This window comes from Hevea brasiliensis, chromosome 3, assembly GCF_030052815.1.
Source record: "Hevea brasiliensis isolate MT/VB/25A 57/8 chromosome 3, ASM3005281v1, whole genome shotgun sequence".
NCBI classification, from domain to species: Eukaryota; Viridiplantae; Streptophyta; class Magnoliopsida; order Malpighiales; family Euphorbiaceae; genus Hevea; species Hevea brasiliensis.
In genome coordinates, this window is record NC_079495.1 from 25,527,737 (window position 1) to 25,546,624 (window position 18,888).

The 18,888-nt window shown below is 33.0% G+C and overlaps 2 protein-coding genes across 2 annotated transcripts; one reads left to right on the plus strand and one right to left on the minus strand.

Moving 5' to 3' along the window:
* Positions 1–64: 64 nt before the first annotated feature.
* On the minus strand, positions 65–2,065 carry LOC110664740 (UPF0481 protein At3g47200-like). Its single transcript, XM_021824568.2, has one exon. The coding sequence runs from the start codon at positions 1,786–1,788 to the stop codon at positions 319–321; it is 1,470 nt and encodes a 489-aa protein (XP_021680260.2). The 5' UTR covers positions 1,789–2,065; the 3' UTR covers positions 65–318.
* Positions 2,066–15,252: 13,187 nt separating this feature from the next.
* On the plus strand, positions 15,253–16,107 carry LOC131178349 (uncharacterized). The gene is made up of 3 exons (XM_058143308.1): positions 15,253–15,426; positions 15,553–15,707; positions 15,969–16,107. The coding sequence occupies exons 1-3, from the start codon at positions 15,253–15,255 to the stop codon at positions 16,105–16,107; spliced, it is 468 nt and encodes a 155-aa protein (XP_057999291.1).
* Positions 16,108–18,888: the final 2,781 nt, after the last annotated feature.

Consider the following 18,888-nt stretch of genomic DNA (forward strand, 5'->3'; position numbering starts at 1 on the left):
CGTAAAATGAAAATTGATGCTTTTGAAGATGTATGATATGATTCAAATAAATTCAAAAGAGAGGTTTAATTGAATCCACACTTTCATCTATTATATTCAAAATAATACAATTTATTCACCTTTCGAGAAGGTACATATATTGAGCCAGCCTACATAATTTTAAAACATCAAACTATATAATAAATGAAAATAAGAAAAGTTCTTTACCCTCATTTATTATGCTAACAAGTTGACATCTGTCTCAGCCAAGATGAAAACAATGGAAATGTCATTATTCAGGCAATGGGAATTGCCCAGTATCCACAGAAGCACCTTTCGCTAACAACTTTTAGAAGGGAGTGAGAAATAAGCCTGAACAGCAGAGAAAAAAAGTCCAAGCAAGGCACCAAGAAAAGCTAGGAAAGTCCAGGGACTACTGAAATAGCTGTGATAGGCCTCAGCTGAATAGGTTGTCCATTTGCTGTTATAGTATTTTTCGATATTATCTTTGACAGTGCCATATATATCAGGGTTTGGGACCAAGTCATTACCTATCTTGTTGAAGAGTTCAGCAACTTCATTGTCACTGCCAAGGACATTTATGAGAATTTTCGCCTTTCTAAGCTCCTGGACATCTTCAGGATGATCAATGAGCGAATCCAGGAAGCATATGTAGGAGGTGACCTGAAAATCATTCATGAAATCAGGGCACATTTCGTATGCTATTAGGTTCAAGAACTTGGCTGCTGTCGAATCGTCTACAACCAGGGAAGGAATTTGTAAGGTTCCTGTGAAGCAAAATTGATTGAATGAAATGTTTAAGGAATTTTCACTACTTGCTTTCAACTGGATCCCTGATGTCATGAGCTCTTTGACATTACGGAACGAGTGCATTGTCAATCCGCCACTCTGTGGCAATATTCCATCTGTAAGTTCTTCCCACAGAAGCTCAAGAAGATGACTCTTTGAAGGTTTTCTTCGGCCTTGTCTGCTCTTTGTTGTTGATTCTGGAGTCATCAGGTTCATATCAATGAAGTTTCTGATAGACTCTCTGATATCTTCCCTCTCCTTATTCTGAACTACCGAGCTTATCAATAGCTCAAGGAGTTGATAAGGAAGTTGATTCTCGAACAAGAACAAATCCTGTTGAGCATACGCCACCTGGTTTTTCTTGAAGTTGAATTTCTCCAACTTTGCAGAATATTGTGGATCATTTTTCTCATCATTCACAACACAATGTATAAAATGCAGGATTGCGCATCCATCCACCAGGAACATCCAGGCGAGCTCATCATCCGTATAGTCCTTTATCACATCCTCTACATAGCGCATTTTCAAATTGCCCAAACCATCCATAATCTTGTCATAAAGATTTTCTGCATCTATCCCATGTTCTTTGATGAAATCACCAGCTACTATATGCTTCCTCTTCTCAGTGAACTCAAAATTGGGATCACGATGGTGGATAGGACCAATTGCAACCATCTTTGGTTTGTAATACTTCTCGAATTCCTTGTTCTCCCTGAGCATGAATGGAACTTTCTGTATCCGTGAAGCGGGATTTTCATTTTCAGGTCCCAGCTTCAAGGAATTCAACCTGTCCTGCCAACTGCAGGTGCTCCTTGGTTTTTCATGGATTAGGATGCTCAGCTTCTGGCTCTCCTCAATAAGTTGGCTATGGCTTCCAGTAGCTTTGTTCTCATCAACTAGCTGGTCATGGCTTCCGCTTGCTTGATCTGCTTCTGCTCTGGCAACCTTCGTTGCTTGCACTTCAATGGTGGTTTTGGCTTCTTGATCCCTTCTGGACATTTTGGGTAAGAAAATTTGCGAGAGAACTCTGCAATAAGTTATGACATTCTAGTTCTTGGATTATACATATCCTCGACTCTGCTTGGAAATTTTAGCTTTCTGGGATAATAATTGTATTTCTCTTAAACTTTACTGCAGCATCAAGTTTGGTATCTTAAGGCTTGCCAACATAAACTTAATCATCTTGGTTCCTTTACTTTATCAAGGTATCAAGTTTTGGATCTTAAGCATATTTGTAATTAATTAATAATTCTCAGCTGAAATATTTCTATACTTATGTGCCAAATGAAATAAATAAATAAATATATATATATATATATATATATATATATATATATATATATATATATATATATATATATATATATATATATATAATTTCTTTGAAAATGGATGGGCATAATCTTTTCTTTACAAATCACAAACTCTGAAAATATGTAGAAATCTGGTTTCTTGGGCGCCGAATATAGTAGGGATAACAACATCTAAAGTAAATAATTAAGTCTAGAAGTCAAATTTTATACAATTAAACATCAACATTTTTAAAATTAATTACCATTAATTCTATTCAATAAATCAATGTATATCCATTAATCAAAAGCTTATTCCATATTCCCCAATATTAAAGATACATATTTTTTTACCCATTCAATGCCAATTTTTTTTTTAATTATAGTTCTTGTCTATTTTGTTAGCTTTTTTTTCCCTCTATTTAACAAAAATTTTAATAATGGATAAAATTATTTAAAAATATAAGAAATTCAAATAAATAAACGGCAATGAATTAGTTAATATTTATTTGATGGTTTAAAGAATTATTTAAAATATACTATGAGTTTTATATTATTTTTCAATGGATTCATTTTAAAAAATTATGAATTTTAGTTTTCAAATTTAACTGTTGCATTTATTTTTAAATAATTTAAACTCTTCAGCTCGAATTTAAGTAGAAAAATGAATATTTAAAAATATTTGAAGAAAAATATTAATAAAATGTTTTATTTTCGTTTGAGAAAATAAAATTTTACATTTTATATTTTTGTTTGTTGATTTTAAATTTATTATTTTTCATATGATTTTGCCAGATTTGAATGTTAATCTTTTTTGAAAAGCTAAAGTTAAAAATGAATAAAAAAATTTTATTATTATTTTTTTTAATCAATGTTAGGATTTCCTTGGTAAATACAAAGGAGCTAAAGTTTGAAAAACAAAACTAAGAAAAAACATTGACATTTATAAGGAGAAATTATTTTATATAACCATTGCATGTATAATGGATAAATTTAACCGGTCATTATGAGAGACCTACAATTAACAATAGTTATAATAAAATTGTTGTACATACAATAGTTATATTCTAAAATTTCTTGTTTATAAGTAATGCCACCAACATCATGAGAAAGGTCAGGGAAGGATTCCTCTAGAAGGAGAATCCAAAGTATGGAACCCTAACTCCAAAAATTGGGCATAGTTAGCCAACTAGTCTGCGCTGAAATTTGATCCTCGATGCACCGCTCTAACCTCCCAGTCTCTCTGAAGGGCTCTATTAATAAGTTCTATTAACATTCTCTAACCACATTGAAAAGGAGAATCCCATTAACTAAACACCTAACACTCAAATTATCACAATGGAGAATAGCTTTCCTATAAATTTTCCTCTTAATTAACTCCAACCTAAAACACACAACCCATAACTTTGCCATAATTATCGAGCATATAGTAATATTTAGTGCAAAACCTGCAATCAATCACCCTGCCTTATCCCTCAACATCCCTTTACAAGAAGCAAGTTTTGTGTTCAATTGCACTACACCATTTACATTTATCGACGTCTAGTCCTCCTTTGGTGCTGCCTATAACACATGAGTAACCTGAGCTTCCCTAAGCTATGAAGACAATTGAGGATTCAAAATAATGTGAGCTCATCAAAACTCCCTTACCTGCATCCAAATGCTTTGCACAACATGAATTAGCCAATATTCATCCTGAAAGGCCATTGCATTTCTTGTATTCCATAAAACCCAACAATAAACCCCAAAAACAAGACCCCAAGAAATGCCTTTTTCCAAATATCAAGCCATTTGCAAGTCTCTGAAATGCAATCCATAACCACAATATATCTAAAAACTTATCCTATCTCTCATATAGTAAAAGCACCTTTCACACAGCGGATGCAGAGAAGTCTCACAAAGCATAAGTCATAGTCTTTGCATGTCACTTTCACAAAGTAAAACAAATGGAGATCTTGCAGACAATTCAACACTGGTGCTAGAGTAACAACAATCAAAAGACCAAATCCTAGAAGCCAAGGGTTTAACCAAAATCTAATTAGTCTGCCATCACCCATTGACCAATTGATTCCTCACTTAACATGATTTCATATATCCATAATTCCTTCTAGATAGACAAACCATAGCCACTCACTAGATCCTTTTGAGTATTACAACAATAACCAAAATGGTATTTATTGCAAATCAACCAAACCCAAAGAGCATTTGGATTTGTAACTAAAGCAAAACCAAGCTTCATAAAGAAAAAAGAGCAATTTGAATTAAATAGCTCTCTAAAATTTAGCTTACCATCATTCTTTAGGCTTTGAACTTCTGACTAAGGAATAAGGGAAAATTTCCCATCATCTCTCATTATACCCCAAATAAACTGCCTACACGCCCTTTCCTCATGCAAACATAAACTATTTGTTATGCTAGATGTTTGTATCGTATATATTGGCAAAGAAGAAATAACCGATTGGACTAATGTAACTTTATTTGTTAGACGTCTATGTAACTTATCAATAATATGTTGGTATGTACTTCTTGTAACTCTTTTATAAAGCAAAGGAACCTTATGGTACTTAGATCAGTAGTAACCTGAAAATCTAGTGCATTATTTAAAGATATTTGTTTTCTTATATTAACATTCTTAGAGAAAAAAAATGTGTGTCTTAGTTGCATCGACCCATTAACTCAATCATTCATAAAAGCTTGCTAGTAGCGTCCAGTTTTAATTTTAAATTTTAAATTATTTTATTTTATATTTTAAATAAAATATAAATATTATTTTAATAAAAATATTATAATAATAAATATTATATATTATAATATTTTTATTAAAAAAATTATTTTTAACTTAAAATCAAATTAAATAAAAATAAATAAAAATTAAAATATAAAATTTATTAAAATAAAATAATTAAAAAATTAAAAGAAAAATTAAACGCTACTATAAGTAGCGTTCGGTCTTAGTTTTAATTTTTTAATTATTTTATTTTATATTTTAAATAAAATATAAATATTAGTTTAATAAAAATATTATAATAATTAATATTGTATATTATAATATTTTTATTATCAAAAACTATTTTTTAATTTAAAATTAAATTAAATAAAATTTAATTAAATAAAAAATTAAAATATAAAATAAAAACTGGACCCTATTTATAATAGCGTCCAGCTTTCATTTTAATTTTTTAATTATTTTATTTTATATTTTAAATAAAATATAAATATTATTTTAATAAATAATATTATAATAAATAATATTATATATTATAATATTTTTATTATAAGAAATTATTTTTTAATTTAAAATTAAATTAAATTTTAATTTATAAAATGTTATAACATTTTATAACATTCTTTTTATATTTTAATTTTTTTATTTAATTAAAGTTAAATTTAATTTTAAATTAAAAAATAATTTTTTATAATAAAAATATTATAATATATAATATTAATTATTATTATATTTTTATTAAAATAATATTTATATTTTATTTAAAATATTAAATAAAATAATTAAAAAATTAAAATTAAAACTGGACGCTAGCGTCCACTTTTTTTTATTTTTTAATTATTTTATTTTAATAAATTTTTATATTTTAATTTTTATTTAATTTGTTTTTAAATTAAAAAATAATTTTTTATAATAAAAATATTATAATATATAATATTATTTATTAAAATAATATTTATATTTTATTTAAAATATAAAATAAAATAATTAAAAATTAAAATAAAAGCCGGACGCTACTTATAATAGCGTCCATCTTTCCTTTCAATTTTTAAAATCTGGACGCTATTTATAATAGCATTCAGACCCTCAAAATGTTATTATAATTAGTGTTCCGCTTCCATATATTCTACCTCAGCAAAATTCATCCCCTTTTGATAATTAAATTCAAACCCACCATTTTTTTGTTTTTTTTATTTATTTCATCCCTTTGGTAAAAAACGCCAGATCATTGGACCGTACAAAACATGCAATCATTAAGGGCTTCTACCAATGACTAGGAATTGACTTTATTGAGATGTTTTCATTAGTAATCAAACTGGCAATGATCTGAGTCCTTCTATCTCTTGCTATCACTCATAACTGGGTCATTCAACAACTTGATGTTTCTAATGCATTCTTGCATGGAGACCTCCTTGATAATGTTTATATAGAGCAGCCTCTGTGGTTTATTGACAAAGACCAACCTACTCATGTTTGCAAATTAAAAAGGTCACTTAATGGCTTGTGGCAAGCACCACGACAGTGGCACCAAAAATTAAAAGATGCCATGACTCAACTACTACTTAATTTACATAGACGATATACTTATTATTAGCAATAACTCTCAAATGATTACTTTCAGTGATTTAATCGTTAAAGTGTCAATTCATGATACGAGAATTAGGCCCACTTTAATATTTTCTTAGGTGGAAGTTTGTCGTATGCCCACCAAATTACTGCTCATGCAACGCAAATACATTCAAGACCTCCTCACTAAGGCGAAATGGACAAGTGCATAGCCTAAACACTTATAGTTGTATGTGTCATAAAGAAATAAAACTCAAGTGTAATTCTACATATGTTTTTTTTTTTTTAAATATAAACATGCCAATAGAAACTTATTTTCTCTTCTTCATTAATCAACAATGGTAGCAACAATCAAAGATCAAAGAGTAAATATGAAAATAAAGCTTTAAAAGCAACAGACCACTCATCTTAACATGGAGTTTAAACTATGTTCTAAGAAGAATTAATAATCTCTAAGATAATTGTGTGTCTTTGTGTCTTCAAGGCAATATATCCATAATAGACCTAGTGCCAGCAAACCTCAACTCAAGGTGGTCCTATCTCATATATATATATATATATATATATATATATATATATATATATATATATATATGAAATATCTAATATCAACTAACATATTTGATGATTGGCACATGTTCTAGCCGTCGAGAACTAGATTAGAAGGAAAAGGACACGAATTATTTATCATTACGTATAATATTTTTATTAGAAACTTGGTAGAAATTACCAAGGCATCACTTAAAAAGACCACTAAAAGTGCAATGAAATTCCTAAAATTATGCTGAAAATTCATTAGTCTCCTCTGTAACTAGGACATTCCCCTTATAAGGCAGACACATATATTTTATATAATTATATGCATAGCCGCAGGCAATCAATACACAATCACAATGTTCGTCCGGGGCCAACATGATATTTACTATCTCATTTTATCCAATAATTTCTTATTAAGCTATTCGCCTTAATTGTCGTAACTACCCAATTTTTGGAAATAATAATAATGGATGAATTAGAGAATGGAAATGCAATTTATGAAAGTTTGAGGAGAATGTTTACTTTAAAATTGGACTATTAGTGAAGCTTTAGAAGTTTTGGGGTGAAAACAAAATTTTGGAAGAGTTGAAGGATTAAAATAAAATTTTCTTTAAACTAGATAGGTGAAAGCCCATGCTCCACTCATTAAGCCCACGTGATAGTCCCCTCTAGCAATTAAAAAATTAAAAAAAAAAAAGAAGTGAAAGAAATGAGAAACAAATGGGAAGAAGAAGAAGCAGCAATTAGAAAATCGAAAGAAAAAAGAAAAGAAGAAGCAATAATTAAAAAACCGTAAAAAAAGAGGAGGAGGAGGAGAAGAAGTTGAGGTTTACTAGTAAGAATGGATGTCAGTAATATTGAGAGATGAAATTCCTTCTCATGAATTTTTTGAAATTTTAAGATAGATATACTGAGGTAATGGTTTTATTCTTATTTTTGAGTGTGTGCAGTTCTAAGCAATTTTTTTTAGATTGTAACACTTGCAGAAAAATTTAAGGAAAATATATGTGGAATTAAAATTATTTTGAAATAGGATATATGTTTGTTGAATATTTAATTAATTATGAAATGTTTTTGAGGAATAAATATTTGCATTTTAGTTGATTTTTGGAGATATGGATATATTTGAATTTTTTTTTATTGAGATTTAGGTATGAATGGTGGATATAGTATTTATATGGAGCTATAAATTGAAAATTTAAGCATGTTAATATAATTATTGAGTTGTGGATTTGAGTTTTTGAGACAGGAAATTTAATTCAATTTTTAGAGAAAATATTGTCAAATTTTGGTGAGATATTTAATATGAAAAGTGAAGTTTATTATTATTATTATTGGAAGGAGGAGCTTTTGAGTATGGTTTGAGTAGATGGAAGAGTGATATCTATCAGTTGGTATATTGCAGTCAGGTAAGTAGATACGTTTATAACTTTTGCTATTTTTCTGAAAATATATCTATTATGTACGCTATGTTTTATATTGAGATTGGAACAGATAATAGCATGTTTTTGTTTTAATTATTAAATTGAGACTTGGATTAGCACAATTAAATGACTAACCTAAATACACTTTTATGCGTGCTTATGGATTGACACCATGATGACTAATGATTTTATAAAATTGTTATACTATCATTGGATATGCATTGAGCATTTTGAGCGTATATCAGATAGTTTACCCTTCAAGGTTAGCTTCTTGCATGCGTGTGATAGGATATTTTGCTCCTGCACAATGGGATGTAAGGATAATTGCTCTTAGGTTGCAAAGCATCATCAATTTTTAAGACGTGAGGAGAGTAATAGGTTACATGTATGAGTGTATATATATATGAATTACAACAAATGATTTGGATTAAGAACTATATTTTAAATGAATAATATTTATTCAGTTGATCAGTTAATTTTATATTTTTATATTATGTGATACAATGTTAGTACCTAATCCTTATCTTAGAGGTTGTAATTTTAAACACGACACAAATATAAAAGGTATGGGGTGGGCTTATTTGTATTCATGTAAAAATCATGACCTATTTATGACATGTCAATAATCAAATCGTGTTCCGGTTGAATCGTTAACCCGATTTGACACATTTATGATACGCTTTATTATTTGTGTCACCCATCGATGTGCGACCCACTTATCCATTTTGAGCTACCAAATTGCCACACCTCTTTTGACCCATTAATTAATAAATTATATTATTAGAAAATGATAAATTAGTAAATATAAACTTAGTTATTTATTATATATTAAAGCTTTATTATAGTTATTTTTATTTTTTATTAAAATTTATTTAATTTATAAATTTACATAACAAGATAAAATTATATTTTTTTACAAATATTTATTTTTTTAATATTAATTAGATGAATATTGAAATATTGCTTTTTTTTAAGGAATAAATATCACTTATTTGTTTAATGTTAGATTAGATATTTTTTTATATTATTAAATTTATGTATAATTAAAATTAAAGGGAAGGGAGGGAGAGATAATAATGGCCCTAATGTAGAGGCTAGGGGTGGGAGTCGGGGAGAGGGTAAGGATTGGTTAAAGGGTTAATGGTGATTTTTGTGTGTATGATGCAAATTATAGTTTAGAGTTGTTTATCATTTATTTTTTTTTTGCAAATGATGAAGGAAAATTAGAAATGAGGATGAGATTGTATTGTGAACTTGTAGATTAATGTTTATGGTAGTCATTGCATATACACAATATATGTAGGTAAGGATAACATGAATGATAGGTCATCTTGATTTTTTGTTTATCTCACTTTGTGCTCTTTTAGGGCACGAATTTGCTCTTTATTGATTAAAATAAGAATTGATAACCTCAAACAAGTTTAGAAAATAATGAAAATCAATTAATGAACTCGTTTTTCATAAATTTTTAATGTCAAAAATTTTATCTGAATCACTATGTGTAGACTTATAATATTTTGTAACATCCCGAATTTTTAAATAATTATTTTATGTGTAAATTTTGATATTTTAATGTATTAAATATTATGGTATTTAATTTGAATTTTTCTAGGTTTTGGAAACCGGGCTTTTATTTTTTAAGATAATTAATTTTAATAATTTTTAAAAATTAATTTAAAGACAACATGGTAAGTTTAAAAATATATTTGAATTCAATAATATTTTCTGAGTTTTTGATAATTTTTTGGAATTTTTGGGCCTCTTTTTGCGTCCCAGGGCAGAGCAAAAATCAATTTCCAGGTGTTCTAAATCGAACAGACTGAATCGAACAAGACTAGATTAGACCAATCAAATCGGACCAACCCTTTTCTTTTCCCCTTCTCCTCCACGCTACAGACCTCTCGTCCCTCTCTCTTCTTTTTCTCTCTCCTACCTCACCCGCACTACCGGCCACCGCTTCCCCTTCTTCCTCCCTCGCCGATGCACCACTGGCCATCCTTCCCCCCGTCACTTCTCCCTCTGGCCAGAATTGCGGCCCAAAGTTTCCCTTTATTCACATATGCCTTTTCGTCTTCCTTCTATTTCTGGCTATTTTGGCCACTAATTGGATCGAGTCTTATCTCCATTATGTTCTACTCCTAGAGAGCTTTCCATAGACACCAATCTTGCTAATTTTCATTGAGCAATTTGTGTAAATTGAGTCCGAAAAGTTTTAGCCCTTTTTGATTTTTTATTTAGATTTCTCCCAAATCGTGAACTCCACTAAAATTCTAAGACTACCAGCACATTCTACTCGTTGAGAGCTTTCCAATTACACCAATTTGAAATTTTTCAGACTATGAAAATTTAGTGGGTTCTACGAGATTGCCAGTGATTTTTTTGGGTCTTAAATGAGTCTTTTTAATTAAATAAAAATTATATTCTAACTTCTAGTATTGTGAGCTTCACGAAGGTGTTTTTGTTTCAAGAATATTTCACTAGCGATCGGGATTGTAATTTCAGAGCATACACATAAGTTGTCGGACTCACTTCATAAGTAGGTCGATATTATAGTGTTTCCTACCATTTTCAAATGCCCCGAAAGTGTTCCAGGTGTCAGAATTGGCATAGGTAAACCTGAATGTAAACCTAAACTCCAAATGTCTCATTTTACCTAAAGTTGGGTTTAGAATAAAAATTTGTAAAATATTCATTGGTAGCTAGAAAATTATATTTCCAATTGTATTAGTATAATAACGTTGCTAAGGACTGTGGGGCATAATTATAGAATTTTATGGGTTAGTTTGGATAGTTTTTGCAAAATGTTAGTTTTTACAAAATATTAGTTTTAAACTTAATAGCTAAATAGTGTGAATATGTTAGATTTGGTTACTTGGGCAGGCCCAAAAGGGGCATTATGATGTTGTTGTGTTGTGAGACTAAGGCCTTTAGAATAGGAAGTGTTGTTTGAGCTATTTTGTAGGCTGGGTAGGTCCTACGTATAGGAAAAACTCTACCGGATTTTTGGCATAAAATTTAGGGTGTCTTCAACTCTTTAAGTTTTTGTTTTGTTTTAATATTGATAAATTCATGAATATAATTATTTAGGTGATCCAAGTCAACCTTCCTCCTCTTCTCAGCCGCCTTAGTGATCTTCGGTTAATTTGTGAGTTGATATTGATTGTATTTGTAATATCAATATTATTAATTTATATTCTAGGCATGCTCATGCATTCACTTATAAATATGTATATAAATAGTTAAATGCTAGACGCATTCCTATGTTGCATATGTTAATGAACTTGTTTATGGATGTTACCTTAAGGTAATTTGGAGCTCTGTGTGTGTGTTGGCGTGAGTATAGTGTGGATATGGGTATGGTAGGACCGGTAGTCGCAGTTAGAGCTTGACTCGCTGGGACTTAATCCTTATATATATGGATAAATCAGGGTGAGTACAGCTTTGAGTCGATCTCGTTGAGCCCCGCACTTGGATTATTAAGAGAAAGTCCGGCTTCAGTTGACCTCACGGGCAAATATTGGAATTAAGAGAGTTGCTTAGGAGATCAGCTCCCATATATATATTGATGTGACACACGGGTGTGTGAGTGCTCTAAATTATCTTTTGTGTGAATATTGTTTGAATTATTTGAAACTATGTGAATATGTTGCATTTCATATATAAGAATGCATTAGGCTTAGATAGTTATAAAAATTATATTTAAAATTAATATCTTACTCTATGAGTTGAACGTTCACCCCTACTCAACTGATTTTCCTCAAGTGGCAGGTGGATTTATGGATATTAACCTGCTTTCTTTTCTCGTAAGTTTAACCAGAAATATTAGTTTTACTATTATCACTTTTTGTTTAATTATAGAACTCTACATGTACTAGTAGTTGTAATATTTTTATATGGGGTTGTAATAACTTAATTTTTTAGAGTTGTAAACTTATTTATATGAAATTGCTTGGATGCATATGATATATACATATTACTGTGGATGGAGGGAGCTGAGCTCCCAATGTTTATTTATCTATTTTTAAGGATTGTGAGAGTGAGCTTAGCTCCTCAGAATATTGATATTATGTGTTACAGGTCAGGTGAGTTAGTGTTATCCATTGGATAGTCTAATTTATGGTTGGACTTTATCCATTTATTTTCTTGAAATTGAGCTACTTCTATGAGTTTAAGGTTTGGATTATAATAGTTAGGCTTACTATGAGCTTCGGGGGTCTTATGCTGACCCAAGTCTTTATGTTGATTCGACCCAAAAATTAAGTCATGACAAAGTTGATATCAGAGTTTAGGCTTTAGATTCATGGGAAGTGTGTAATTAGAATTTTAAAAAGAGTCTTCTTAGGTGCTTACATGCAGAGTATAGAGTCCATATTCGTCCTTATTTTGTTATCCTTACATCTAGTTCCTGCCTTGTGTGCTTAAGTGTGTTCATGGTTGTGCAATTATGTGTAATATATTATTTTGGTTTGTGAGCTAATATAGTTGGATTACAAGAAGTATGCATAAAGGAAGAAGAACTACCATGGCATAAGAACCGAAAGTGCCAGATGAGGTATCGGCACAGAATGAGGTGCCAGCTCTTAGAAGGCGTGGCAAGAGTAACCATAGCTAGAAGAGCAACCATATATGGCCCAGGGTCCTGTAGATCCAATGGAAGCTACCCTTGCAGGACTGCAGAGGACCATTAATATGATAGCCCAATATATGAGACACCCTCCCCAGCAGCCTCTAGTACAAAGGGCCAAGATGTACAAATAGATAATAAATTTTAAAAAGTTCTTTCCTGGGGTATACGACAACACAAGGGATGCATACAAGTTTTTGGATTCTTGCAAACAGACTAGGGTGGAGTTACAATTGATAGAAAGAAGATTAATCAAATGTGTATAGCATGTTTTGGGGCCTGTGCCTAGACAATAGATGACAGACTATGTGCTCCCTCAGATTGAAGGGTTGTCTTAGGCATAGTTTCTGGAGCTATTTATATATAAATTTGTGCTTGAGATAGTGGGCCTTTGAAGCTTTAAAATAAAATGGGAGATCAGCTGATAAGTATACATCTGAGTTTTTAGAACTGAGTAGATATGCTCCAACTACTGTGGCCACTGAGAATATAAAGGTGAAGAGATTTCTGAAGGGACTAGACAGAAGGTATGCAAACTTGGCTATGCTATTAGACTAGCCTTTTGATGTAGTAGTAGACAGGGCCTGATAGATAGAAATCAGTTACATGAGTGATGATAGAGGTAAACCAAAGAAGAGTAAAGCTGAAGGGTCATCTGGTACACCCCATATGAGTACAATGGGTGGGGACAACCAAAGCAACTACAGTGGTAAGACCAGAGGAAATAAGAAAAGAGGCCTTAGACACAAGTCTAGGGGGTTCAGACCAGGATATGGCTCTAGCAGTGAGCAAAGCTTTGGTTACAGCAGTTTAGGGTCTGGTTCGAGATCCTCTTTTGTACCCTGTACTTAATGTACAAGATTACACTCAGGACCCTATTTTGTGAGTATGGGAGGATGTTTTAGATGTGGCCAACTGGGTCACTTTGCTGGGGAATGCCCTATGTTCAGTGAGCATCAGATGGGATCCTAAGGTTCTATAGCTAATGTATCCCACCAACTACTCCCTAGTATTTCTAGCATGTCGGCTAGCTAGTTTAGTGGTCAACAGGGTCGTGGACACAGGGGATGTAGTTTTGGAGGTAGATCTGGTGGAAGAAGCCAGTTTCAGGGTTCTGCATCTCATGGCAGAGGATAGGCTAGGGTTTTTACCTTAACACATTAAGGTGCTCAGACTTCAAATACAGTAGTAGCAGGTATTCTCATAGTCTGTTCTTTTGAGGAATGTGTTTTAATAGACCCGAGTGCATAACACTCATTTGTTTCCCTTGTGTTTGTCTTGAGATTGGGTAGAAATCCTACAGCTTTAGAGTGTCCTCTGTCTATAGCCACTCCTCTCAGTGATGCTATAGAAGTGGCTATGGTTTTTCCTGACAGTCCAGTGATAGTAGAAGGAAAGATCCTCCTGGCAGATTTAGTTCTTTTACCAGTGATGGACTTTGATGTGATTTCAGGCATGGATTGGTTGTCAACCCATTATGCCACACTGGACTGTCGAAACAAAAAACTGTACTTCCAAATTCATGAAATGGAAGAGTTCAGCTTTGATGGTGATAGGATTGTAGCTCCATGCAATCTGGTGTCAACCATAAGTGCTAAAAAGATGTTGAGGTGTGGTTGTTAGGGTTATTTGGCACTAATAAGGGACACATCTATTAAAGGTACTGGTGTGGAAAATGTACCGGTTGTTAAGGAATTTATGGATGTGTTTCCTGATGAGCTTCTTGGGTTGCCATCGAATAAAGAGATTGGATTCTACATAGATATTATGTTGGGTACAAACCCTATTTCTATGCCACCCTATCGGATGGCACCAGCAGAGTTAAAAGAATTGAAAGAGCAGTTATAGGAGCTTTTGGATGAGAGTTTTATCTGGCCAAGTACATCACCTTGGGGTGCTCTTATTTTGTTTGTGAGGAAGAAGGATGGGTCATTGAGGTTATACATTGACTATAGACAACTAAACAAGGTGATAGTTAAGAATAAGTATCTGCTTCCTAGGATTAATGACTTGTTTGATCAGCTATAAGGAGCAAGATAGTTCTCTAAAATAGACCTACAGTCGGGCTATCATCAACTAAGGATAAGGAGTGAGGATGTGCCAAAAATAGCATTCAAGACTACATATGGTCATTATGAGTTCTTGGTGATGTCATTTGGACGCACTAATGCACCAACAACCTTTATAGATCTAATGAACTGGGTGTTTAGACCATTCCTGGATCACTTTGTCATTGTTTTTATAAATGACATTTTGGTATATTCCCGAACCAAAGAAGAACATGCTTAGCATTTAAGGATGGTGTTGCAAACCTTGAAGGAGCATCAGCTGAATGCTAAGTTTTCAAAGTGTGAGTTCTGGCTGGAGAGTATTTCATTCTTAGGACATATGGTCTCTAGTGAAGGTATTCAAGTGAATCCTAAGCAAATTGAAATAGTAACTGATTTGCTTAGGCCTACTACAGTTACTAAGGTGCAAAGTTTTCTAGGCCTAACAACTTATTACAAGCACTTTATATAGAACTTCTCCAAGATAGCAACTCTTCTGACATAGTTGGCTCGAAAGAATGTCCCATTTTTTTAGTTAAATGAGTGTTAGGAAAGATTTCAGAAGCCTAAGGACTGTTTAACTATAACTCCTGTGTTGACTTTGCTTGTGAGTGGAGAAGGATGTACGGTATGCTGTGATGCTTCTAAAGTTAAGTTGGAGTTTGTTTTGATGCAGCATGGTAAAGTGGTGGCTTATGCTTCCAGGTAATTAAAGAAGCACGAGCAGAATTACCCTACTCGTGATTTGGAAATGGCGACTATAGTCTTTACACTAAAAATTTAGAGGCATTACTTGTATGGTGAAATGTGTGAGATATACACCGATCATAAAAGCTTAAAGTATATCTTTCAATAGAGGGATTCAAATTTGAGGCAGAGGAGATGGATGGAGCTTTTGAAGGATTATGATTGCACTATCCAGTACCACCCTGGTAAAGCAAATGTGGTAGCAGATACTTTGAGCAGGAAGCCTTCTAGTAGGTTAGCTCATATAACAATTGAGAGGAGACCATTGATACAGGAGTTGCATGAGCTGAATTTTGGATATAACTACTTCAGGTGCACTTTTCGCACATTTCAGAGTATGGCCAGATCTGCGAGATAGAATTAGAGTTTCCCAACATAGGGACCTATAGTTAATGTAAAAGGTGCAACATGGAGAAGATTGTGAATTTGGGTTTGATGGAGATGGTACCATTATACAAGGCTCCAGGGTATGTGTGCATGATGTGGACAACCTAAGAAATGAGATTATGCAGAGAGCACACTATACACTTTACAACGTTCACCTAGGATCTACAAAGATGTACCATGATTTGAAGGATAGATACTGGTGGAGTAGTCTAAAGAGAGACATAGCGAACTTTGTGTCCAAGTGCCTAACTTGTCAAAAAATAAAGTTTAAGCATTAGAGGCTATCAGGGAAGTTGCAAGAGATTCCCATTCCCAAAGAGAAGTGGGAAATGATCACTATGGACTTTGTAACTAGGCTACCTCGTACTACCTGAGGGTATGATTCCATAAGGTTAATTATGGACCCTTTGACCAAGTTGGCTCACTTTTTGCCTATACAGACCACCTATTCTGTTGCTCAGTATATGAGATTGTACATTCATGAGATAGTTAGATTACATGCGGTTCCTGCTTTCATAATATCTGACAGAAGGCCCCAATTCACTTCTCAGTTTTGCAAAAAGCTTCAGGAAGCACTTGACACATAGCTGAATTTTAGTACAGCTTTCCACCCATAGACAAATGGGCAGTCTGAGAGGATAACACAGACATTGAAGGATATACCTACCATTGGTGGAGTTTGCATATAATAACAGCTATCATTCCAGTATTGGAATGACTTCTTATAAGGCATTATATGACAGGAAGTGTAGATCCCCTCTGTGTTAGATAAAAGTTGGAGAGGCGAGAGTACATAATTTAGATCTAGTGCAGTACACTTCAGAGATGATTCCTTTGATTAGGGAACGTTTAAGAATAGCTTTTAGCAGGCCAAAGAGTTATGCAGATTCGAGGCGAAAAGATGTGAAATTTGTAGTGGGTGATTATGCATTCTTAAATTTAATCCTATGAAAGGGGTTATGAGATTTGGAAAGAAAGGTAAGTTGACACCTTGTCACGTAGGACCTTTTGAGATCACAGACTGAGTGGGAGTAGTAACCTACCGGTTGGAGTTGTCACTAAACCTTTCTCATGTCCACCCACTGTTTCATATTTTTATGCTTAGGAAATATATTCCCAATCCTTCTCATGTGCTACAACCAAACATAGTGGAATTAAATGAGAACTTGACCTTTAAAGAGCAGCTAGTAGCTATAGTAGACTATCAAATGAGACAGCTTCAGTAAAAACAGATCCCTATGGTTAAAGTTTTATGGAGGAGTTAATCTGTAGAGGAATGCACCTAGACGTCAGAGTAGGATATGTGTAACAAGTACCCATACTTGTTTAGTATGTAATTCAATGTTATTGTTCTATCTTGTATAAAATTCAAGGATAAATTTTCTGTACGGAGGGAAGAATGTCATATCCCAAATTTTTAAATAATTATTTTATGTGTAAATTTTAATATTTTAATGTATTAAATATTATAGTATTTAATTTGATTTTTTTTTGGATTTTTGAAACCAGGTTTTTATTTTTCAAGATAATTAAATTTAATGATTTTTAAAAATTAATTTAAAGACCATATAGCAAGTTTAAAAATATATTTGGATTCCATAAATTTTGCTGAGTTTTTGATAATTTTTTTTGAATTTTTGGGCATCGTTTTGGGTCCCACGGCAGAGCAAAAATTAATTTTAGGGTGTCTTGAATCAAACCGATTGAATTAGACAGACCCTTTTCTTTTCCCCTCCCTCTCCTTCGCATGATAGACCTCTCCTCTCTCTCTCTTCTTTTTCTCTCTCCTTTCTCACCCCCACCGCCGACCACCACTTTCCCCTCCTTCCTCCCTTGTCGACGCACCACAGGCCACCCTTCCCTGCACCACTGGCCACCCTTCCCACCAGGCAACCGCTTCTCCCTCCGGCCAGAATCGTGGCCCAAAGTTTTCCTTCCTTCACATGTGCCTTTTCGTCTTCCTTCCCTGTTTCCGGCAATTTTGGCCACCAATTGGATTGAGTCTTTTCCCCATTGTGTTTTACTCCTCGAGAGCTTTTCATAGACATCAATTTTCATAGAGCTTTTTGTGCAAATTGAGTCCGGGAAGTTTTAGCCCTTTTCGTCTTCTGAGCTAGGTTTCTCCCAAACCGTGAACCCCACTAAAATTCTGAGACCACTAGCGCATTTTACTCATTGAGAGCTTTCCAATGGTGTCGCAAGGTATTTTGCGGTCGCCCAGACGAAAGCTCTTCACCAAAGTGGGAAAGAGTGAGGAGTCGCCACTTTAATTTTGAGGGAAATTAAAGAAAACCGTTTGTGAAAATAAATTAAAAGAAACCACTTCGAAAACAGAGATTCCAGGTTCAGGGTCCATATACGGGCGGGGAAGGTGTTAGGCACCCCGCCTCGTCCCTCAATGAGGGTAAACAGATTTAATCTTATGCTCTTTCATAAATTAAAAAGGGTAATTAGGGGGTTGGGATAATGATGATGCTAATCCTTTGTGCAAAATGAAGGACTGTTTGATATTTCACTTATTTTGGGTTGCCCAGGAACACAAGTTCGTGAGATGGCCCTTTGGTGAATAAGTGTTTGAGTGAATTTGTCTTGTGTATTGGAGTTGCTTTGTTTTAATTTTGAATTTTGTTAAGAGAGCTCAGGCAGGGAACTTCTCCCGATCTCTAGATGTATTTTATTAGGAGTTTTGAGTGGGAGATTTCGGATAAGAACTCTCCTTCGATTTCCCCGTTTTAGTTTAGGTGAGAATCAA